A 25,770-nucleotide genomic window follows, 5' to 3' on the forward strand; every position below is an offset into this window, starting at 1 on the left:
CCCGAGTACATGTTTTCCGGTCTAAGAGTTGTATACAAATCCCTCCTCCCAGGTGCACAATGTACAAAATGTACACTGTTACGGTTTAATGAATAAATTAAATTAAAAGACCTAAACTTCAGTCGGTATAATCATTCTATCGTTCTAAATACTTGCAGCCTTGTAGAAATCTGTTGTTAAAACGGTAAATAAAATCAGTTTTAGGTTTGCATCAACAAAATGGAATTGTTGGATGTGGTGATTGTCGGTGCCGGACTGTCTGGGCTTACAACAGCCAGAGAGCTTTTGAAAAGAAATGCTTATCTGAAAATCTTAATCCTAGAAGGAAAAGGTGAAGTAGCCCTGTTTATTATTTATTACGTCTATGCAATCACTTAACTATAACATTCCGAAATAGCATTGATCTTTTATTGTGTGTTATTTAGCTGAATGAGAGAACAATTTGTATAATGTTAAACATCCGTCAATCAGTGCTTTGGATATTCCTATAAGACAATGTTGTCCTTAGGTTGCAAATATTGCATGGTACTGTACAATAACTACAAACAACATTAAAGAACCTCGTTGATTACACAGAAACTGTAGTGTATTTCAGTGTCACAACGTGCAAAACAATACCAAGTTAAGTTTTTGTTCTTGTGTATGTACAATTCTATTTTTCTTTACTATTAATGATTATATCATCAAAACTGAAAGAAGAAAGCCAGTTCCTATACTGTATACTGTATATATAGTGAATCCTTGATGTTCCCAAACTTTATAGCTTATAAAATATATAACTATAACTAAAATTTGATGAGAGACGTTTGTTTGCAATTTCAAGGCCACCTGTGAATGAGAGTAGGGAGGTATGATAGTTTTGTGGTGATGAACGTCACAATTAATATATTCCACCTTTTATTTACATCTTTTACACACAGGCTATTTCATAGAAGAAATTATTAAAAAATAATCTCAGTAATAATAATAATAACAGCCTTAAAATAAAAAAAGGAAATAAGTGGGAATGCAGTAAGCTTTTTTTGTGAAGAAACATATCAAGAAAAACAGTAGGATTCATAGTTAAAATGGTTTGAGTAAACCACAAATAGTGAGTTTGTATTGAGGTACTAATGTTATACGGGAGCTCATATTTTACTTTGGAGCCTTTGATAATCACCTTCATGGCACTGTACCCTTCACTTTGTTCCTGTCCTTGTCTCAGCTCGGATAGGTGGGCGCACAGTGACCCTAAGCCTCCCAGCAGCAAAGGGAGAGGACTCCTGGGACCTGGGAGGGCAGTGGGTTGGCAGGTGAGTTAACACTGCACTGATACCCCTAACGTACATTTAAGTACAATCAGGTGCACTGCAGGTGAATAACAACTACTACTACTACTACTACTACTACTACTACTACTACTACTACTACTACTACTACTACTACTACTACTACTACTACTACTACTACTACTACTACTACTACTACTACTACTACTACTACTACTACTACTACTACTACTCAGGGGCCAGCAAATCACTCTGCAACTCACAACTGGCAATCCACTGAAGCTAAGCAGGTGTGAGCCTGGTCAGTACCTGGATGGGAGACCTCCTGGGAAAAAGGTTGCTGCTGGAAGAGGTGTTAGTGGGGCCAGCAGGGGGCGCTCACCCTGCGGTCCAAGTGGGTCCTAATGCCCCAGTACGGTGATGGGGACACTATACTGTAAACGGGCGCCGTCCTTCGTATGAGACGTAAAACTGAGGTCCTGACTCTCTGGTCATTAAAAATCCCAGGGCGTTTCTCGAAAAGAGTAGGGGTGTAACCCCGGCGTCCTGGCCAAATTTCCCATTGGCCCTTACCACTCATGGCCTCCTAATAATCCCCATCTATGAATTGGCTTCATCACTCTGCTCTCCTCCCCACTGATAGCTGATGTGTGGTGAGTGTTCTGGTGCATTATGGCTGCCATCGCATCATCCAGGTGGGGCTGCACATTGGTGGTGGTGGAGGGGTCCCCATTACCTGTAAAACGCTTTGAGTGGAGTGTCCAGAAAAAGCGCTATATAAGTGTAAGCAATTATTATTACTACTACTACTAATCCTCTTTGTCCCACGTGGGACATAAGGCCACAATGAGTTCCTTGCACCATTTTCTGGCCTTGGCAACATATTGTGCCTTATTTAAAGATTTGTCCTAACCTGATCTTCTTAGGGATGTGTGTGGGGGTGAATATATTGTATCTTAATCCACCTAGATACATACTAGTGGCATCAGAAATTGTGTAAGCAGTCATCTGTTAAATATAGGTACTTTTATACATATTTATAATGAGCTTATTTTTGAAGTGCATAACGTATAAGTACTTAAGAGTCTGCATTCATAAATGTTCTAACTGTTTCATCCAATACAGGGCCTCAGGGGTGCCAGAGTCTAGGTCAGCAAGAAACAGGCACAAGGCAGGGTACACCCTGGGTGGGACACCAGTCCATCACAGAGCACACACAGACATGCACACATTCACACTAGGGCCAATGCTAACCAATGCAGTGCTGACAACTGCACCATTTTGCCACTCACTGAGTGTCTGTAGTCATAGTAAATTATTTTGTAATTAGTGATTTACAAAATAAACTAAAATTATTCTAAAGACTATTGTCTTTTTTGGTTTGGTTTACCCAGAAACAACTTTTTATAAGCACTGATCAAAAAACAGCTCTTCAACTTTAGTAGCGCTGTATCGGAACAGCCCACAGTACCTGTAAGAGACCACCCTGCTGCTCAGTGGAAGTTTGGATTCTTCTGTAGAATTGTCAAGTTCTAGTTAAACATCACTAGTTTGACTAGCTTTCTCACTTTAATGTGGAAATAAAATAAATAAAAAGAATAAAGAAAATTCAATGCCATCTTGACACACTCGTAATCCCTCAAATTAAATTCAGAGTTGTTCTGTCAATTTCTACTAAACATCAAACCTGTCTTTTCTCAAGACTATTGAGAGAACCTGTTTTAGAAATTGAAGAGCATGGAGGATGCAACACTTCACACATTATACCGAGATCTATTATTTTTTAATTTAATTAGACAATTATTTTTGAAAATTGAATTAAAAAATTAATTAGATCACCAGTTTATGCACATTGAAAAAATAATATTCTAAACTCAAGGCCAAATAAAGTGATACATTTTTGTTCTTCACTTTGCTATAAATCAAAAAATAAAAAATAGAAAAATGAGGTCGATCATAATCTAGTGATGCCTGAGTCTGTTAAAAGTGTAGTGCAACATGTCAGCACTATGAAATACTATTCAGGTAAAAAAAAGGGATAACACAATATCAGGTAATATTCAGCACATTTGTCCAAAAAGATAGCAGACATGTAATTTTGGGTTTGATCAGGTCCTTTCATATTTATGTGTGATACAACTAATTAGTGTAATGATTATAAATTATTGTAAGATCTTTCTTTTCCTCCATCTTTGACTATAGAACACAGACACACATCCTAGATCTTATCCAAGAACTGGGTTTGGAGATTTACCCACAGTACACAGAGGGGAAAAAGGTATACCGGCTGGGTGGACCAGAGGCTGAGATTCGAACCTATACCTCCAGTATCCCACCACTTTCTTTGATGGGCCTCATTGACATGCAGCTCTTGTTATGGAAGGTAGGGAAACTCAGTACGTTGAAATGGAAGAGTTATTTATAATGGAGCTGTTGGGGCTGTCAGCACAAGTCCTTTACTGTGCCCGTGTTGTGTGCAGTGGTTTATTTGAGAACACATTATTGCTGTAACACCAGCCACAGTCATAACTGCAATGCTTTCATCTATTATCAGAGTGCTGATAACCATCAGAATTGTTGAAATGTATAACCATAATCATGCCATTGAAAATATATTAAAGTACAATAATCAGAACATTAACCAAACCTTAACCCTAAACTCAAGCACAGTCTTGATCAGCCTAACACTTCCTCCAACTACAGTCCTGACATGCTGATATACCGTACTACCCTTAATTAACTTGAACTTTTATCCTGACTAAAACCTAGTCATAGACATACCACACTGTGCTGTACCAACATCCTGAACTTGTTCTTAGATACAATTAATAAACGCAAGCTATAAAGTGATTTATTTTATTTTGTGTGAATACATCTGTTAAAGTGCAAGCTCAGAAGAAATATTGCCGAATCTGTACAGTGACTGTAGGCTAAGGTTGATTATATTCAGGACAGACAAAGTAAAAGACACTTTGCACTGCTGAGAAACTAAAAGAATACATTCTTATTTTAGCTGCAGAATTATACCATTATAAAAATAACACCCTTTACTCCTTTCCCTTTTAAGTGCTGTCTATTTCTTTTTAGATTGATAAACTGAGAAAGACAGTCTCTGTGGAGATCCCAGGCTCTTCTCCCAATGCTCTGGAGTACGATAGCATGACACTGCATTCCTTCATCAAGAAATACACCTGGACTCAGGGTGAGAGAAATTTAGCCTGAGTATTTTTTTCTAGATAATGCCAATTTAGAATATTTAGAAAATTAAAGAGAGACATTATAAATTAATGAAATTGTAATAAGCTGCAGGGTGGAATGATAGCTACAGTATTTTGAACAGACAAGAATGCAGTATGCCAGCACATTAAATGCAGTGCAGAAAAATATTTTTCTCAGTAAAAGGGTATGATGTTTTCTACTTTTAAATTGTTAACAATTTGTACTGTATATACCCATCTGTTATCAATAAACCACTTACGTCTGGAAAGGGTCATGATTACTACTGATGCAGTTATTTAATAATAATAATAAACTTTATTTATAGAGCACCTTTCATACAAATAGCAGCTCAAACTGCTTTACAAACCAAGTGAAAATAAAATCGTAAAATTAAAAGATATACATTCAGTTGTAAAAAAAAACCACAGTAATACAGTTAAGCATTTACATCATGCCCTGAATTTCACATCACATCTGAGGATGGTTCATTAACTTGCTCAGACTGGCACAAAACTGAAGAAGTTGCAGAGTCAGGCTTGAACTAAGAAGCTCTTTTTAATTATAAATAAGTATTTTTTCATGCCTTATTTTTTAAATTCAATCTTGATCTCTATAGTGTGGATTGATAAAAATTTCAATGCATCCACCAGTCTCATAATTCAAGACAAATACTGTGGTGACAGCTTTTGGTTAGCTGCCTTTAGAAGCAAGATGCTGTCATCAAGTCTGGAATTTGTGATTAATTGGGTAGATGGCAGCTCTGAGTTAGTCTGCACCTTTGTCTGCCCTCAGAGGTGAGGGCTGCAATGGAGCTGTCATGCAGGTCGGTGTTCGGCATGGAGACCTCTCAGCTCTCCTTCCTCTACTTCCTCATGTATGGGGCAGCAGCTGGGGGATTCCTGGCTCTGCTGGAGGCCACAGCTGGGTCAGCGCAGGAGTACAAAGTGAAGGTTCTGTCAATGGTTGGCTCTTTCCTTTCAGAAATTTCGCATGATACATTTGCATGGGCATTGTACACTTTTACCAAATTATTCCTTGCAATTGACTCATATTTTACTTGCTTTCACTTTGCCTATGGTGATTTCAGTTGGTTTTACCATACTTGTAGTGTCAAAGATACTAAATCATGATCCTGGAGAGTGAAAGCCATTCATGTCTTCCTGTATCTAACTCGAAACCTTTAATAGTTACTAGTCTAAAACTAGTCTTTTAGCTACTATTAATTCAGTCCAGTAAATTACTAATTTTAGTCTTCAAGGGTTCAGGTGGAATGAACATTAATGGATCGTCAGAACCTCCGGTAAGAATGAAAATGCTCTAGCTACTGTATATTCTATTTGCAGTCCTGCTTTTCGTCCACAGGGGGGAACCCAACAGCTGTCTGAGATATTAGCAGACCGAGTAGGAAGGCAGAACATACGCCTGTCCTCTGCAGTGACTGCAATACACCAGGTAGGAGAATAAGCACTGAGGAAGACAAGTGCACTGTGAGAAGAATATAAAACAATACACATATATTAGTATTGACGCTCCCCATTTGTAAAATGTCACAGTAGGTAGCAGATACTGTATATGATGCTGTCACGTCTTCAAGTGTATGTCAGTCTGCAGATTCCTGCTGTTTCTAAGTAAAACAATAGTGCAGAAAGCATGATTAAAAAATAAAGCTTGACAACTGCGCTGCATAAACTAAATAAAAAAAACCACAGGATTTAAATCAAAATATGTTTAAATTGCTTTTACACTATGGTAACATATTTGCAAGAAGCAAACACATTACATATGTCCAAGCAAAGAATAACAAATGAGTGTTGCTTCAAAGTGGAGAAAGGAGCACTGAGCATCTTTATAGTCAAATGGGAATTCTGAAGAGATAACATTTCCATTGCCATAACAAACGTAGAGTCTCTGGCTTTTAGGTACTGGTAAGAACATGTTCTGTATCGTGAAAGAAGGAGACAGTGGCTTCCTGTGGTCTGTATAAACATTTTGCTTTTCCCCACAGGATTCTGGGATTGTAGAAGTGAGGACAGAGTCTGAGGCTTTTAAATGCAAGTCTGTCATTGTAACCAGCCCCCCTCATCTTGCCTGTGAGTTGTTTTTTGAAAACCAAACTCATGATAGTAATCCCCGTGTGGTACAGGGCTTGTGGCGATTTTCAGATGATAAATAGTTGGTGATAACAAAAACGCAGATAAAAAATAGAAAAGTTTGAAAAAAAATAATGACACTATAAAAATCTCACGAGCAGTTTAGAATGATGTTGGTGAAAACAGTACCTGAATCATCTCTGCCTGGGGCTGTTTTACTGTGACTGCACACTTTTCCTTCCTGAATTTATTAATAGAAAATTCTGTTTCTTTTCAGAATGACTCAAAGTGGACATACACACACACAAGACATAACGTGAGGTGAAAGTAAAAAAACAATATGGTTCCACCTGTTATTCAGGTGTACACACAAAGATCTCTGAAGTGGGCAAGATGCCAGTTGCTTTTCATTACATGTATCTTATTGTGCCATCCACATCATGTATGTGCAAATGTATTTTGAAAAAAACTTGCAAACAACACAAATGAATGGACACCTCATGCAAGAAAATATTTTTTAAAGTACTCTGTATGACTGACTTTGATCAATGAGTTAACAGAGTGCTAGATTTGTGCTGATAGTTCATTGTTAACTACTGTATGTGTAATTGTGATATTATTAGTTTTACAACATTCATAAACTAAACTGCATCTTTCAATTATTTGCTTTCAGGCACTATTATTTATAATAACCTTTTTTTCAGGTGATAGAAGGTTGTATTTCTTCTTTTGCTTTTCACTGTGGGATTAACCTTTACTTACAGTTTTCCTTTGCAGTCAGCACACATTGACAGAGCTCCCCTCTCAGGCAAAAATTAGACATTTTTTAAATGTTGCTTTTTATCATCTGTTCGAATAGTAAGCTATAGCCCCAACTTGCACTCATGCTCTAGAACTGACTGAGCAGCAGTTCTCCTTCTGAATGGTAACATCACTCGTGAGCATAAAAGGAGATATTATTATGTAATAAGAGAATGAAAAACATGTAATGTTAAAAACTAAAAGCAAGTATTTAGAGTGACCGTGATTTTGCTTGTTTTTATTTTGATTAACTTATATTGTCAGAATTTGTGATGATGAGTTTAGCACAGGTTATTTCAGTCTCGTAGCAACTTTAAAATCCTGTTCTGTCTGAAGGTGCCATGTCATCAGTGCCATGTTTTAAAGACACTTTTCAATTAGCACCTGATCGAGAGTTTGAAAACAAATGACTTGGTTTACATTCATTACATTATATTCACTTAATTTGTTTAATTAAGTCAGTAAGGTCGGAGATGGAATGAAAACCAGCAGCCATGTTTCAACGAATGTGGATCTTTAACACTACGTGAAAAATGCTTACATTTTACAAATTATTTTCCATTTAACATATGCTCTTCTGGCTTCAGAAATGGCAAAAAAGATGTTGTAGTTACTTTGTTACAGGCAGAAATAATTAAAACCAATATAAAGGTAAATAATTTTATTTGTTGAAATATTTTTTTCAGTACATTTCTAAAACAAGATGGTCCATTAACTGTACCATGCTGTTTCTGAGTTCTGGTCCGCTTTAAAGTTTTATTAGTATCTAGTAAGTTGTGTTGAACATATTAATTTATGTAGCTGGTGGTCTAGCTTCTCTGCATGCCTTTGCATGGCTGTGCTTCTAAATATTTTTTCACATATCAGTATTTAAGTTTATATTTAACTGTGAAATAAGAAGTTTATGTAATCCTAGGATATAACACCAGAAAAAATCATATTGGTTGTAACTCATGAAAGATTATGAAGTAATTATCACCCTGGATATAGAATGGATCACCCTGCTTCCTAGAATTACCCTGACATGATCAATTTACCATCTACATACAGGTCTGATATTTTACATATTCTTCTATTCAATCTTTCCAAAATTCATTTTTTAGGCATATTGGCAAAATCCAATATACCTAAGTGAGTCTCAGGAAGCCAGAACTGTAAGATGATCCTTCAAGAGAGAGGAAATTAAATAATAGGCTTATTACATAATTTATTTAAGGAGCTACTGTCATTTTAATCATTTCTATTTTTGATCTAAATGTAGGATATAGGGGAGACCATCAAATAAAATCATATAGAATTTATGAATTCCAATTGAATGAATGAATTTATGAATTTTAAAATTTGATTCGGCACAGGCCATATTTTTCTGAACCATAAAACCCAAGTCTGTTGAGTAGAAAAACGCAAGATAATTAAAACCTTTACTTGCTCAAGTGAAATGTAATTATCTAATACGTTTTATAAAGGGAATTAAGTAGAGACTGTTCCAATTTCTTTTAATCCATATAAAGTATACTTACATAACCACCAGGTAACGTTAGTAATGATGTAATGGACTGCTGAGGATTGTTCAGAAAAAGAGGCTTACTATCTGGATATATACTGTAGCTAACTAACTTAGTTGACTTCCTATTTTAATGCCTAAAGTCTCTTAATTTGATCTGATAGCTTCTACTAAATGTTATTGTACAAGAGAAAATAATAAAAGAGGAGAGAGCGGTCATTTATGGTGTCTCTCTTTAATGAAAAATAAGGTGGAATTTAGAATATTATACAGTATGTATTCTGTTGATAAAAATGCTTTTTTAGCTTCCAGGAAGAGCATAACAATGAGTATATGAAAGAACTGCTTTCTGTAAATATTTAAATCTCACTGCAATATCTACAGAATATCCTACTTGATCTCACGATAGGAAAAATATGTTCTATTTGCATTCATCTTAGATAATCTTGAAATCCACATTAAGTAATACAATGGGGAGAATATAAGCTCTGTGTTAAATGTTTACCGTGCTTAGGATTTTACAAATCATTTTACTCATAACATCCTTGACAAGAAATGCTTGTATGAACTCTTACAATTATAGGATAATAGATACAGTATGTATAAAGGTTTTATGCTGTATTGCAGGGAAAAAAATCACATCAAATCTGAGTCTTCTCTTATTCAGGTATGGCTGCTAATTAGTTCAGTATTTTTTTTGTTCTTCAATGCCAGTTCTGATAGGGACCATTTTTTTCTCAGAAAAGTACTGCATTTCTTCTTTCAAGGGGAAATTTGTAAACCATGTAAAGTACATTCTGATTGTATACTTATTCAGCAACTCTTGATTCATTCTTGTTTTAAAATCAGTTCTCTCAAGGTTAGACTGGAAAAATCTGAATCTTTAATTTCCCAGCTCAAGCAACTTATGATAGAGAGAATACCATTATTTTAAAAGAATGTAGTATGCCCCAAATACTGTACAACATGCCCAGAAGTTGGTCTGTAACATGTTACAATTTTTTGGGTTAAGATATGAAATGACTTATCATTTGTTTTGTGACCACAGATATAACAAAAAATGGAAATTAAAAGGGTGCCTGACTTTTTAATTTCATATTATATTTCTTTTTAATGATTTAGTTGTAGCCAGCAGCTATATCACCCTGCAGCTCTCAACTGGCAGCCCACTGAAGTTAAGCAGGGTTGAGCCTGGTCAGTACCTGGATGAGAAACCTCCTGGGAAGCTATGGTTGCTGGTGGAAGTGGTCTTAGTGGGGCCAGTGGGGGGGGCACCCTGTGGTCTGTGTGGGTCCTAATGCCCCAGTATAGTGGTGGGGACACTATGCTGTAGTGGGTGCCATCTTTTGGATGAGATGTTAAACCAAGATCCTGACTCTTAGTAGTCATTAAAGATCCCCAGGCATTTTGTCGATAAGAGTAGGGAGTTATTTTCAAATTTCCCCTCTTGGCCTTTACCGTGGCCTCCAAATTGACCCCATGTATGATTGGCTTGCACTTGCCCTGCGATGGTCTGGCACCCTGTCCAGGGTGTACCCTACCATGTGCTCGTTGCTTGCCAGGTAGGCTCCAGCTTCCCGCGACACCGTATGGTGTAAAGCTGTTTGGCAAATTACATGACATGACTTTTAATTGTCCAGCACAATATCAGATTTATCTCCGTATTAAATAAGCTTTTAAAGTATTAAGACTGGTGTAGCTGTCATCTTTTCTAATTTAGCTTTATAACTATCTCAGTATCTTTCTCACAAAACCCTATAAAATTTGGGTCATTTAACAATAATGAGTCAAACCACTATGTGTAGTGACTAAGTGCAATTAGATCCGAGTTTACTTGAAGTTTTAATGCTGCATGATCTTAACTATGCATTTTAGAATTTACTGCATTTGAGATAATGACTTTAGATATAAGAAGGCAATCTAAGAAAGACTACATTGTACTAAAAAAAACATCTGAAACATAAACCGCTGAAGTACCACCACACCAGTTCTCATTTGTGTGTAGGTGTAGTTGAATAGGAAACGAAACAAAAAATATAGCTTACTTAACAGACTATAATATTCTCCTACCTGTTCTCCCTACTAATTATTAGAAAAAAAAGTGTATTAACCCAACCTGTTATGCCAGAATCATTCATTTGGATGAGTTTATAGACTGCAAGACTAAAATGTTAATATTCAAAGCTGTAACCCCCTCCAAAAAATTGATTAGATCCAAACCTTAAGCCTCCCACCCATAGGTGACACGTTCAGCTACAGTATGAGATTCTCCACAGCAGCTGAGAGGCCTGGTGACGAGATCATCATATTGCCATTGATTGTCTTTTAACATAGCCAGAGCTTCTCCATCTTGGAGAAAAAATGGAGGACTGTGGAGACGGGGCAGGAAATTGGGTCCCTGCTCTGAGCCTTTGCCAGAATGAGACAATTCCACACCTGTGATCATAGGAGTGCTTGTGAAGTGAGCACAAGCAGCCTCACACACTAGTTCTGCTGATAAAGTCAGCTTCATACTGCTCCACTACTGCAGACAAATTGTTGGGGCATCACAGGATCCTATTTCAAGCAGATAGCTGAAGCTTTTCTTAAGTCTGGGATAAGATCCAAGCATTTACACTAAAAGAGACCAAGGGAGAGTAGATGTGTGTTTTATTCTGTTTTGCTACATATAAGTGGAGGTGTGGTGCACTACAGGGTCCATCGCTGGGGAGAGATCAGATGCATGTCCACGAGCCTTGTACAAGTTATAAGCTACAGTATGAGCACTGGTTCTGCTAAAGCGAATGCGGAATGCTGGATCACCACAGGCTCTGAGGCTGGAAGGGGACACACATATTCTCAGGTTGGCAATACCAAACGTCGGTGCAAAGCCAATTAGTCATGGCTCTAATATAGGCAGCTTTCAGACAGGAGTCTCAACATCTCTAGTTCTGAAGCAGGGCCTCACATGTTCCCTGAGCAGCCTGGCCAGTTGTAAGATTTTATGAATGTCTAGCAGTGCACTAGGGTGTGGTAACCCAGAGCATATTGGAACTGGTGTTGGAGTTAGAAAGTTTTGGTAGTCGGATGGCTGTTACTGTAGGTTCTTAGTGTCTGTAGCCTTGCCAGCATGTGCCTGTTCAATGGGCTTTTCCTCTCCCATGTTGGGTGGCTTCTCTAATCCCTTTTGAACACTGCAATGTTTGTGACCTGGGTAGCAGTGTGGAAGTCCTCCAATAGGCTTATCTGGTTGTTTCTGAATGAAGTAGAGCACTTTGTCTTGCAGACCAGCATGGTGCAGTGTCTCCATGTTTAGAGGTTTTGGTGAGCATCTTGGTGATGCATCTTAGGTGAGCATCTGAGTTCAGTTGGTGGGCAGCTCAGGTGAGTTTTACCTGGGCTTTTGCCACCTGGTGGCATATTGGGTGACTACTGTCGTCTTGTTAGGGATGACTGCTGGGAACATGCCATACAGTGCCTACTCTAGCAGTGTGGTAATCTTGAGTTGCTGTACATGTTGTACATGTTGTACTTGTTCTGGAGTTATTAGGTTGAATGAATCCAAGGAAATAGCTGACATTGAGGAAATAAAGAGCTATTACATCCTTTCTGCATAATCGTACCTACTGTATACAGTATATGACATCTTACACTTATTGTAGATCTCTGTTGTCTTAAGGTGCACCTTCTGATAAGGAGTTTCTTCTCATATGATAATGATATGCCAGTTATCTTCAGTGCATGTGTCTACATAAGAGGAACTCATCTTTGGAAATACAAATTTAACAATTATAATTACATGTGTCTGACAGGATACTACTGGCACTATCTTTGTAGACATTTATGAAATCTCTGTGAACAAGCACTTTAGAAATAAAATTAATGAAATTAATTTAAATGAAGCTCTATAAAAAATTATAAATATTTTTTGAAGCACCCTCTTTGAAGCTTAGATACAGATCAGACTCTTCTTTCTTCCTTTATGCACATACTGTACAGTACATATGCCTAACAAATTGGCAAACATACTTCCACAACCGGCACAATAGTATTGCTCTGAGAGGGAAAGCATTTATCCTTTTACTGGATTTGACTTGTCAAATGTTGCTTTAATGAACGTTTGTGATACTAATGAAGCTATGCATCATTCATCTAAAATGGAGTTGATCCTTGCACGCATGTGGTTTAATTAGAATGACTGTCAGGGGTTTTCTGTTGATCTTCACAGCTTTGGTAACAAAACAGCTATGTAATCAGCAGTTTGTATTTTAATGATTTATGATTTTTGTGTTCTTTTTGCATTTTTTACATTGCTTTATATGGCTTTCATCACTCTTGGGCTGTTCTTGTTGTGTCAGCAATGAACAGGCAACAAAGTTCTCCCAAAGCAATTAAAATGTTTCCTTACAGCTCTTTGAAACACAAAGATATGAGGTGGCACATTAATATTTCATATATACCTTTCTTAGATCATTTCCCATTTGGATCACATAACATTTGTTTGCATTGTTTTAACTTTTTTTAATTTTGTTTGACTTTTTTTTTTGACTTTTCTCTTCCTATACTGTATGTGTGCCTATCTGTGAGGAAACATTATACCATACTGTATGTTGCATTTTGGCAATGTGTTTTTATAAAACATATTTATATAAGGTTTGTACTTGCATTCAATTTAAATAAAATGATTAAAGTATCACTGTTTAGAATGAGCAGTGTAACATGAAGGAGAGGCCGCAAGTTGACTACAACTTTGTAGAAGTGCTTTTAAAACTGAGACCTGTTAAACTTACTTTTAAAACACACTAGGTGGACTGAATGGTCTTCTCTCATTTATAATATTTTTTTTGTAAAGAAAAGATTTTAAAATATTTTGATAATTTTGCCTTTTATTTTTTTATCTGTAAAGCAGGCTTGGATGTGCATTTGACATAAACTTCTTGCAGTATATTATCCTCATTAACCCTTCGTATTCTGTGATGAGTGCATCTTGTCCTGCTCATCACTCTAGCCTTTATACTGTAATCAAATAACATGTTTAATTGCCAACAACCTTAATAATAAAAATATTCTAATAAAAACATATAAAACATGTATTAAAGACCTGTTCTAAACGGCCTATCTGCACAGTCTTCTGCAACTTCTCCCAACATTCTAGAAAAGTTCTTTTTTTCTGTACTCTGTCAATATCAGCTGACAGAATTAAAAGACCAAATCAGACATTTTTCCCATAAAATGTATTCAAATAACTTTTTCTATTTCTATTTTCAAAACACAATGGGAACACTTGAGAACAGACACCTCTGACTTATTCCAAAAAAACTTGTTTTGAATTCTAAAGCCTGTTTTAATTTTGATTCTGCCAATCATATTCTCTGAAATATGAAAAGCCAGATCAATAAAAGTAAAGATGTCAGAGTCAGTTGCTTTAGGATAAAACTCCTTTATCCGGAGATTTTGTTTTTGAATTATCTAATGTTTTTTTTTTCATAATACAGAAACAACCATAATATATATATATATACAGTATATGCTAAAAACAGATCAGGGAGAGCACACACCAAAAAATACAGATTGTTAATATTGGAAAATTAATCACCTGAGAGCTGTGATTAAGAAAATACAGCTGATGACTCAGAGGTAATCCCACCAGTCACAAACAAAAAGCACATGACTCACATATATCCAAAAGTACTTTATGAACTTTTTTAGGTAACTCCTAAAATGTGTGCCATTAGATAGCAGGTACGCTCTGCTTCAGCTGTGACAGATAGGGTCTCAGCACTAAGATCTGACTTCAGAGAGCATAGTTACAAAATGGAATTCTTACAAAGTTATAATACAATTCCAAAGTAAGATTAGATCCCAAATGCCCACTTCCAGTTGTTTGTGTATATAAGTCTCGCACCCGGGACTTCCTGTAGAGTATTTCTCTCATACTCCTCCGGCCACCCCATCTACACCCCTGCAGTAGCATGATAGCTCTATCTTCACAATACAGAGGGGTGGTCTGAGCTGCCAGTTCCCTCAGCCAGTAGAGCTATGCCAAATATACTCTGTATATCTCATCTCTCTATTGCATTTATTAGGATCTAACCAAACTACTGAATTAATTTTAATTAATTAATTTTTGTAAGTTTGACCTCTATAAAATTATTCTGAGCTTTTGTACACTGGCTATTTTGACCTTCCCCAGAAGTACTTTCACAACTCGTTGGCTGTGTACATTCTGTATTCCAGATGTTCAAAAGTACTACTATAGACATCTATATTGAAAAAACTGAAGCTCTCTTACATGGTTTCACGTAAAGATTTTCCATATTAACATGATGCAGATATTTAAAGATGGACAAGAGAGATTTCTTTGGTGACAGGTTTAGGCGATCACTGCACATTCTAGTTTCTGGTGTGTACTCCATTATTACTTTGTATTACCTGCCAGCCTTGTCTGTGAAACTTGTTGGTCAGAGTATTCTTAAATTAGCACATCTTTTTGGTGATGCTACCTGATTAAAGAAGGGAATTGAATCAGATTTGCCAACCATCTTTTCTACTGATAACACCATTTATCTCTAGTGGTATGGGGAATTAGATTTTCTAATGATTCCAGTTTGTGGACAACTCATAACGTTTACTGAATGTGGACTGCCAGAGTCGGTAAAAAAATATAATCAGAGGCCGTGTGAAGCTTTAGTCTGTCAGTAAGTGTATAGACCTTCAACTAGGGAACATGACTCATTGTGTGTCAAACTCACAGAGGCATAGAATCACATATACTTTTCCTTTTTAAATTAAAACCCATTGATTTTCTTGGACAAGGTGAAGAGGAATGAGCCAAAGATCTCAGTTTCTTAGAAGGAAGCATACATGTGGTACTAAAATAGGTAGGGTGCACCAGAGAGAAGTGGTTAGGGTTATGAACTGTGTACTGAAGTGTAATTGGGTTTGTGGTGGTGCACAGTTGGTTGAGCAATTTTGGGGTTGGGATTTGTTTGATTTGGTGTTCTTGGCTTGCTGAGTATCAGCAACTTGTGTGCCTTATCAGATGCATGTGAGATTGTAGAGTATAACATATACAGTATACAGTAAATTATCATTATCATAATTTATCACAATAATCATAATTAAAGAGTTTTTTTTTAATAAAATGTACAGTTACTGTTTATGTTAAATTGAGTTTCCAATTAAATGAGAGCTCTACTGTAGTGAAGAGAGTGTATGGTAGAACAATATTCAATTATGTTGAAAACCTTTAATGTAAAACAAACAGGGAAACTGGAATGCCAGGGTTTCTTTGCTGTGACCACAAGGTATCATACCTGATGACGTCAAGCAGCCATAGTGGACACATGTCAGCAAGTTACGAGTTAAATTCTTGGTACATCAGTGAGTCTCTTTGAGTTACAGTTTGACTGGTCCATGAATCTCACTGTGTCTGTCGTGATTTCCAGCCAAGATCCACTACCAGCCTCCACTGCCTGTGGAGAGGGAGAGCCTGACTCAAAACATGCCCATGGGACACATGATGAAATTCATCGTCACCTACCCCACAGTGAGTATGTTCCACAGGAGCCCTTTTAGATGCTTCAGCAACCATCTGTTTACTTTGGTGCCAATAGCCACATGTCTTTGTCCTCTCAAATCTCTTCACTGTGAGATACACAGCCATCACTTACATATCTAATTAAACTGATTATTTACCAGACAGCTGCCAGTAACAAAGTCTAACGTGGATATAAAAGTCCCTGATTCACATAAGCTTCATGCCAGTTGTCAGTGCCATTTTAGTTTCTTAGAAAATGTTAGCTGTCAGACAGCTGTTAAAATGTTCAGTAAAAAACCTGGATAATTGCAGTGCTAAAACAACAGATAAGATTTCCACTTTGATTACTCCTCTTGTAGTCCACATGATTGACCTTGTGATCCAATCAATAAAGGACTTTTCTTGCAGGATATGAATGCAGTACAGTAAATGTGCGTGATATTATGCTCCTATTCAGTTTAAGCTGACCAAAAAACGATTAGATTTGCCTGTTTTATCATAGGCCACATTTACATAATGTAAAATATGTAAACATACTGTTAAACAAATATTTTAAAATCACATCTGAAGAAGGCTATGGTGCCAAAATGTTGTGTTTCTCCTTTCTGTTTTTCAGTGTGGATTTAACCTGTACTTGTTCTTTTCGATAAAAATATGATACATATTGTAAATGAGTTTTCTTTGAGGAACAGGAAGCCTGCATCACAACTAATTCATCACAACTAAGCTCTTCGTTAATTAAATATTCACTGAACTGAAGCAATTTATGTATTTTCTCAGGAATAAAGCAGGTAATGAGTTGTGACCAACCCTAGGATGGGATTGAAAGAACACTGCTGTGTATTTTTCATAAAACTGTAATCACTATGGTTAAGTTAGAAAAATACTAAGTTAAAGGCTTGTGAATGTGGGCTGCATTCGTCACACTGCAAACAAAATGTGCCTGAAGGGCTATACAACCATAGGTCAGTTTAAATCAATGTTCAGTAGAGGAAAAAGAAAGATTAAAATACACAGTTTTTTCAGCTTGAGAACCTTCCTCAGACTGAACTGAAGAAATTTCATTAAAGTGAAATATCCACTCTGCTACAGACATTCTGGCGAGAAAATGGCTTCTCTGGTGAGATTGTGACCCAGCCTTCTTCAGAGTGTCCTTTCAGTGTAACCTACGATGCTACTAGCACTTCTGGGAATCCTGCACTGGTGGGGTTTATTGCTGGTGCACAGGCTGCTGACTGGTGTCACAGAGAGGTGAGGGACCCGCCCACTTAGTGTACACTGAACTTTTGCTACCACATACAGTATCTCACTTGGGGATGGAAATAAGATTCCAAGTTTCACAAGCAACAGGATAATGTATGTAACATACCACTAGTGGATGATTTTTACTATGATTATTTAAATACATTAAAAAAAGATATTTTGAGTGGGTGGCTTGGTGGTACAGTGGTTAGCATTGCTGTCGTGCAGCACTGGGGCCCTGGGTTTAATTCCTGTGGTGCTATCTGCATGAATTTTATATGTTCTCCCTGTGTTTGTGTGGATTTCCTCCAGGTGTTCTGGTTTCTTCCTACAGTCCAAAAACATACATAGGTTAACTGGCTTCTGCAAGATTTCCCCTAGTGTGAGTGTGGGTGTTTATGTCTGTGTGTGACCTGCAATGGACTGGCATCCCATCCAGATTATATCCTGCCTTACACCCATAGCTTGCTATGGTGAGCTCCACAAACCTTTTCTGAATAAAGCGTTTTAGAAAATGAATGGATGGATGAGTTATTTAGATTTAAAATAAAATTGATGTGGCTGGCACTTTAACTAGGTTAAACTAGGCTATTTTGTTTTACTTCACAGCAGATTTAACCTATCCTGAATCTGCAGTACATTGAGTTTTGCCTTGCTTTATTTATACAGGTGTGCTTAGACAGTTGAAGGCAGTTAAAAATGTTGAAAGATACACGTGATCAAAAGGGTGGTACTAATTTTTAACTCAACTTAAACTAATTCACTGTTAGATTATTACGTCAGTCATCTACTGTACAATAAGTGCAGTGAGGTCATTAGGCTAGCCCTCATTGGGATAGATTGTGGCATCACGTAAGCCTCAGGGCAGGATAAATACAGCAGTAAAATAAGCAGAAAGGAGGCTGGGGGATCCAACAGCAGCTTCCATCAAACAGCAAGGAAAGACATCATCATCATTAGACAACACGCTGTGTGAGTTTTCCTTTTTCAACAGACAACAAAATAGATTCTGTCCAGGTAATCTAAACACTACAGAACAGAGCTCTACTGTGTATTCTTCCTTCAAAGAAGTTTGCTTTCTTATTTATTCAAGACAATTCTGATACCCAATGTTGTGGAATCTTTAGACTAAAATCATATCTCCTTGGTTAGTGATGCATTGTTAGAATATGGAGAATATGGTTCCCATTCAAATGTGTGGATACATTAGAAAGGAAAATTAAGTTCTGGACAGGATCCTTTTAATTGAACAGGACATAGGTACCCTCTTGGCCTGTTAAGGTGTTTTGTGTTTTGCCAAATACTGGCAGAATTATGTTCTATGCCTAGAGAAAACTGAATTACTTTGAAACTCCTAAAATTGTAAATATTTGTAAACAAAATAGTAAACAAATATTTGTCCCATTTAAGCTTATCTCTTGATCATAACTCTATTATGAAGCTATGCTAGAGAAGGGGGTGAAACTATCATTAATCTTTATAATTTCAGATTGATTTAGTAACTCCTTATTCTATGATAACAAGCTTTTTTATTATTATTTAGAATTTTGCAATAAGGCTTTTATTTCTAACCCCGAATTGCAGACCTTAAAGGGGTTTCCACTTAGTTATTTATAAGAGTTTTTATTTGCCTTGAAGTGCTTTAATTCAATAAGTGTCCTTCATATAGGACTAATAATACTACTTAGAAAGTTCAAGACAAAAACAGTGCAGACAGAAACACATTTGAGTCTGGTTGTTTGGCCCTGTACAGCATACTGGGCTTCTTGCAGATGGCCATAAAAAAGGCTAGTATTAATATCACTGGTGCATAAATCTTGAGAAAAAGATCAGATAATGCTTTGCTTTAGAGAAAATTAGTTCAAATCTTTGTGAAAGCATTCTGTTTTTTTTCCTAAACTGATCAAAATGGAGATTTTTGTCCCCAAGCATTTAACTTTTTATGATTTCAATACAGCAGAAAAAGCTACAAGAACTGAGGATTCCAAGGGGATCAGATATACTCTGCTCTCATTTCTACACAGAACTGTAATTCATCAGTACAACAAAATGAATGATATGCTTTGTACTGTGAACTATAGTCCGAAACATTCACACATTATAATTCATTACTCACTCCATACAATAGTGCTACATGACACACATGGCTGAAATTAAATTTGATAAGACAGCTGGGCATCATTAATAATTCAACAGTGTATTCATATTTCAGGATTTAGCTGTTGGTTTATGAAAAGGTGTACATTATTAGGTTAAACCCTGACCAAGCTTTGCTTTTGCAGTTGGAGGACAGACGGGATGCGGTGATCCAAACTCTGACAAAATTCTTGGGTCCAGAGGCTTCAAATTATATCCACTATGCTGAAAAGGTGAATGACTTACTGCTACAATAGGCCATCAAAAACCTGGTTCTTAGCTCCCCAGTCTTTATAATTTTCTCAAATTTAAATACTTCTACTAATAATGTCTTATAAAAATGAACATTTTAAAATTGTTTTCTTAAGCAATTGGAATTTTTGACACCCTATAACATTATTAAAAGTAACTCAGAAGCTGCATCTTTTAAATGTCTCATCAAGCATATTCAGCATAACAACAAAATGAAAAGGAAGTGTGGTCAAGCAGGAGCACAATGGAAACCATAAGAAACTTGCAAATCAACTGGAAAGACAGAAAAATTGGAAAGTCCAGTGTTAGGGACAGAAGAAATGTTAATTCTAAACTGCATTTCCAGATTTTCCATGCATCAGAACTATCTACAGCAGAGTTTTACATAACTAACTATTCCTCAGATAAAAGAATTATAGTTGTATAGCACTTGTCATGCCAAAGGGTATTAAGTATAGGAGAGGACCCTCTTCATTCTCCACTATTTTGTGCCACCCACCTAGGTGATATGGTAGCCGATATGCTCCAGGAGCCCCACTGCACAGCAGATCAAGTTAGAAAGGTGAAAGTTTCTTCACCAACTGAAGTAAGAGAGAATCTTAGGTAGCCGAGATGGTACAAGCTGAGTATGGAATTTAGCCAGCTTGACGTAAGTGCCATGGGATCTTTACGGGCCTGGGTTCGGTTTGTCTCATCTACAGGACAGCATCGTGCACCCTGTTAACATGTCAAGGCATTGGATTTGGAAGTTCTGGTCCAGAGTGATGGGTGCTTTTAACTGGTCCAGCACATGGTTTTCCATAAAGGTGCCATCCAAGCACCGCCTTGCTTATCTTCTGAGATCTGAGAAATCAGGCCACAAGGTAGTAATCTTGCTGTCATATAAGATGATCAGGCCATTATATACTGTAAAGTACAGTAAATAAGTGATTCAGATAAAGTGTGGGGGCGATAATGAAAGGAAGCAGAATGTTGAGATGTTTTTAAAAAGTTGCGATTATTTCAGATGAAGCCATCTTTCTTCATGTTGCTTGTTGCTTCAGTTACAGTGATCAAAATGTAGCATTCAGGGAAATGTGGGTAGGGATTGAAATAAGGTAGCACATTTTTACACAAACAATAGTATCTGGCAGACGTTTTTCCAGTCGCTGTTGAAGATGACGTCCTAGAAGCTTTTTAACAAATGGCTGCATGATATTTTTGGATCCCCTATTATTCCCTAGCAACCAAACAATGAAGATGAAACAAATGGGCTCCTCTGGTTTGCACGTTTCATCATTGTGAGAGAAAATGAAGATTACCCTTCAAGAGACAAGAAAAATGCTAATATTTTAATTTCATGTTAAAACATTTAAGTATTAATATATACACATATAACATACACAATAAAAAATCCTAATCATATGACCTAAGTACAACAGGAGATTTTTTCTTTTAGAATGGTCAATCCTATGAGGATACTATAGGTATGTGAATCTGAATAATGTGATATTCATTCACACATGAATTTCCTGTAGTAAAACATATTTTTCCAGCTTTCAGATGCTGTGGTTTAATTTCTGGTGTAAAATGGACCACGGAGAGGAACATACAGTAAAAAAAAGGGATTGACAGTCTTAACATTAGCTTTTAACTGTGAAAGATAGCAGCTCTTTTCAAGTGCGTAGTTATTATATAAGAATTTTTTTTGTACTAGCTATTCAGTAGTACATTTTACCTGGAAGGGAAGCTTGGCAAAAACATGCAATCCCTAAATTAAACAGACAGGAAACATAGTGGGTCTCATCTGTTTCACTTCAGGGGATTCATAGACACACAACACAAAGACACGAAGGACAGCACAGCTGTGGCAAATAGAAAACACACACACACTCCACAAAACCGAGCTGTTTTTGTAATAACATTTCAGAGTTCAGGGCAATTACTTTTATTCCCCTTCTTGGCAGCCATCCACAATTCTTAAGTGTATTGAATCAAATTCCTTAAATGTTAAACTTTCATTTTATTCTGGAAATGTTCCTTGTTCATAGACATTTTAATGGAGTTCAGAAATGGATTTTCAGAAAAAAGTAAATCCCAGCTCATGGCACTGACCTAACTTCTTGCCCTTTTATAAATCCCTAACTAATCCTTAATTCCCTCACATTCATCACTTTGGGTAGAGATGTGGGAAGTTTTTTTATATATCCTTGAAACTTGTTTTTTACACAAGTACTGTAAACTAGCAACCAAACACGCAAGATGTTGTTGTTGTTTGTTGCAAGGTGTTGCTTATAACACTAGTTTTTATGTCCTTAACATAACAGTGTTATGTTAAGGACATAAGAGAGGCTTTCATTCGTACACTAATGGCATAAACCGCCCTGAGGAGGTACTAGGCAAGAAAATGCTGTACAGTATAATGAAAAATATTGTCTGTTAGAACTGTAATTCTAGCATACTGTAACAGAGAAGTGTAATGTAGTAAGTCTATACATTATTAAAATTAAAAAATAACAAGTCCATGTTATAAAATGGAGACAGACTTGCTTTTTATGGTGTCCAGAGGAGATTTCTCCCCACTCCTCCATTTTTGTACTTTAATAACTTTGTTTTTGTTGGCAGAGTTGTGAGTGTGTTGCAAGCCTGGGGCGAAAGTTAGATGTTTTTTCTTAAGGGTCTCTGAGGGTCTTCTAATTCTTTTTCTTCATGGTTTCTGTACTTTATTCAATCAAACCGATCCTTTGTTCAACTGCATAAGCTTACATTTCTCAGGTTTAAAAGAAAGCACTCATTCTGCTGAATCTAGCCCTTTCATGTCTTTTTCAGGACTGGGCCAAGGAGCAATACAGTGGTGGCTGTCCTGTCAATATCATGGTCCCTGGAATGATCACTTATTTCCATCCTAGCCTCAGAAGACCTTGTGGAAGGTAAACATTTACTGGGTGAACCTGATTGCCTCTTACGTGTGTTTCCTTGAAATTACTGTATATCCATCATCAGAGTGGAGCACGTGTTTTGACATAAAGATTGTTGGGATTTAATGTATCTGTATAAGACCTTTATTATACGAGTCAATGATTTAAGCTGATGCTTCCAAGAACAGATTGTGCTCATTGAAGGGAAGGAGAAGAAAGTAATGTCAATAAAGCAAAGTTGGAAAAGACCTTCACAACATGACTTTTTGATAAAATGAAACACCTGTTTGCTAAATCCCCTAACCACATTATGAGCTTTAGCAAATGTCATCCCATATATTAGCATAACTAGTTGTTTGTGTAACATACTGAACATTTTCCTGCTTTTTCCCTTAAATATTTCAGTTTTATCTTTTTTGCTAGTTAGGTAGTTTCATTCTTAATGCAGCTATATTTAAGAAAGTGCTAATTAAGAGTTTTTTATCTTTGATTCAAAATCATTAATTTTCTTCCATGTTAACTTAATGAAACTGAAAATTTCATAAAGTGTAGTCAAGACTGCGTAGTCAACACAGAGTAGTCTTATTGTTTTCTTTAAGTGAAACTGAACAAAGTGTTTACTTCCCAGTAAATTAATTACATGGAAAATGTGTGCACTGTGTCCATTTGAAAATGGGACCAGATGGCTTATGAGTCATTAAGCTGATTTTCTAGTCTAAAGATCAAAACATACCATATCTATTTAAGTTATGCTATCTATAAATCTCTCCATTCTAATTAGTTATTTTACTGTTTCTCCCATAATTTCGTCCACAGCTGCTATTTTCTTCATCACCAGTTAATATATAAACAATTGGAATTAAAGCTTTCACTTTTACTTAAGAATGGGAAGAGAGTACAAAAGTGCAGTGTTTTACAGTGTTCCCTATACTAGGTTGGTAAGAGGGTGACCAATTTATTTTGTGTCTCCTTGCAGGATTCATTGGGCAGGCACAGAGACTGCCACACTGTGGTGTGGATATCTCAGTGGCGCTGTTCAGTCTGGACAGCGTGTGGCTTTGGAAGTCTTGGGACAGTTGTCCCCGGAATGTCTGTCACAGGAGGAGAAGGAATGGGCTAGGAAATCCCTGGCATTCCCTGTCCCACACAGGGATTGGAAAATAGCACCTGGTTCTTCCAGTTTCTCTGCCTATCTGCTCCTCTCCACTGCCGCCTTAGGAGCTGCTTTGCTGTGGGTTCATCCCTGGCTCTCTCAGGTGCTTATTGAAAGGGGTCTTTCCATTCTTCAGAAAACTTACATGATGCAGTAGAATCAGAAAAGACATTGACTTTGTTTGCTTTTGCTGAGATTTATCAAATACTAAAGTTACAGATTTGTGGCATGTTTCTTAAACATCTGGTTTTGTCCCTCCTGGTTATTACTTTCATATCAGGTTTGTAAGTAGGTATTTAAAGATAATGCTAAACCATTGTGCTAATAACTTGAAAACATTTTCTTTCACATAACATTTGCCCTGTATTCAGTATTATTTAATCTCCTTGCAATTTTGTATTCCAGTTGAGATTGGGACATAATTAATTAGCTAAGGCTAGTCACCCCATAATTTAATTCTTCTCAGCTTTAATTATTTTTTTTTAATTCTGTTTCACTGCATGTTTGCCAAGAAAAAAAAAAGCTTGTTGAAATATGTTTTCAAAGCTGCAGAAATTCAGCATTGCTGAACATTTCATCAGACTTTGTTCCATTATGGCATAAAATATAAACTGAAATTCAATTCTCATTAAATTTTAGTTCATTAATTAGCAATAAGTGGTATATTCTGGATGATTTATTGACTGTCAGTGCTTTTTTCCAGTTGCAGGCTGAGCAGAATACTCATTAGTATTCCACACATAGTGTACTTATGCATTTGTGAAAATGGCAATTTGATTATTAAGTTTTGATCAAGACAGTAATGTCTTGATATGCTTAAAGGTCCAATACTCTAGGTACTCAATGGAAAAAAGTTAAAATATTAATATACAGAGTACCAAAAGAAATATATCACTTTATACCTACAGCCTATTCACAGGGTCATTATCAGGAAAGTATATTATCTGTTTTTGCAGTAGGTGAATTGAAATCTTACTTAGCAGGCATGACATAGCTAACGTGTCATCAAAAGGGTTAACGTGTCAGCAAAAGAGATGAGCATGGGGTTTACTTTGAATGTTACAGGTTAGTAGCGGGTATGTGTCCTGTCACAGGTACTGTATGTGGCTGCCTTAGCCCAGCTCAACCCACAGTGGAGCTCAGGTCTGGCAAGCAGAGTCTCCATGGCATAATTACCCATTCTCACCTGTCAAGAAAGCTACTGACATACAAGCAATATGAGGATGTGAGCTGTTATGCTAACATTACATTCGGATGATCTCAGAAAGGGCAGCAAGTGAGGTCCAAGAACATATTCAGTTCAACATATAGCACTGAACAGTCAGGTTGCCATAAGTCACTATAGATGTAGTACTGTAGCAGTTACACTCCTGGCCAGTCCATCAAACTTGAACATTGCAACTGATTTGTGCACAACAGCATATTTTTTGCATGCAACATACAGTACTAATGGAACAAAGGCATTGTTCTATTGATACCTCAGGCATATTTGATTCCTTTGTGTGTTACTCTAAGGTTAAATCACATCCTAACCTTTCTCACCACTGAGGTTATTTCATGCAATGGTCAAAATCTGTCAAATGGGCAGTCATGAATAGTCAATAAATTAGAGTAACACCTGAAATATTTATTCAATATCCAAATGCACATTGTTTATTTTTTAAATATACATACATGAATTAATAGAGT

The 25,770-nt window shown here is 36.7% G+C and overlaps 1 protein-coding gene across 3 annotated transcripts; it reads left to right on the plus strand.

Annotated features, from left to right (window-relative positions):
- LOC148674515 (putative flavin-containing monoamine oxidase A) lies at window positions 1–24,738 on the plus strand. 3 transcript variants are annotated; one of them, XM_088624632.1, is made up of 13 exons: window positions 1–331; window positions 1,205–1,292; window positions 3,471–3,651; window positions 4,356–4,470; window positions 5,280–5,437; window positions 5,850–5,939; window positions 6,493–6,577; window positions 16,310–16,410; window positions 17,494–17,652; window positions 19,926–20,012; window positions 20,733–20,894; window positions 22,840–22,940; window positions 23,905–24,738. In XM_088624632.1, exons 1-13 carry the CDS (start codon window positions 220–222, stop codon window positions 24,236–24,238), a joined length of 1,773 nt encoding a protein of 590 aa, XP_088480758.1. In that variant the 5' UTR covers window positions 1–219; the 3' UTR covers window positions 24,239–24,738. The 3 variants fall into 3 exon arrangements, with proteins under 3 accessions (XP_088480758.1, XP_088480759.1, XP_088480760.1); XM_088624634.1 differs by lacking the exon at window positions 1–331 and adding an exon at window positions 1,505–1,662; XM_088624633.1 differs by lacking the exon at window positions 20,733–20,894 and having other exon boundaries at window positions 2–331.
- Window positions 24,739–25,770: the final 1,032 nt, after the last annotated feature.

The sequence above is a fragment of the Lepisosteus platostomus genome, chromosome 3, assembly GCF_059453375.1.
Source record: "Lepisosteus platostomus isolate fLepPlt1 chromosome 3, fLepPlt1.hap1, whole genome shotgun sequence".
Lineage (NCBI taxonomy): Eukaryota > Metazoa > Chordata > Actinopteri > Semionotiformes > Lepisosteidae > Lepisosteus > Lepisosteus platostomus.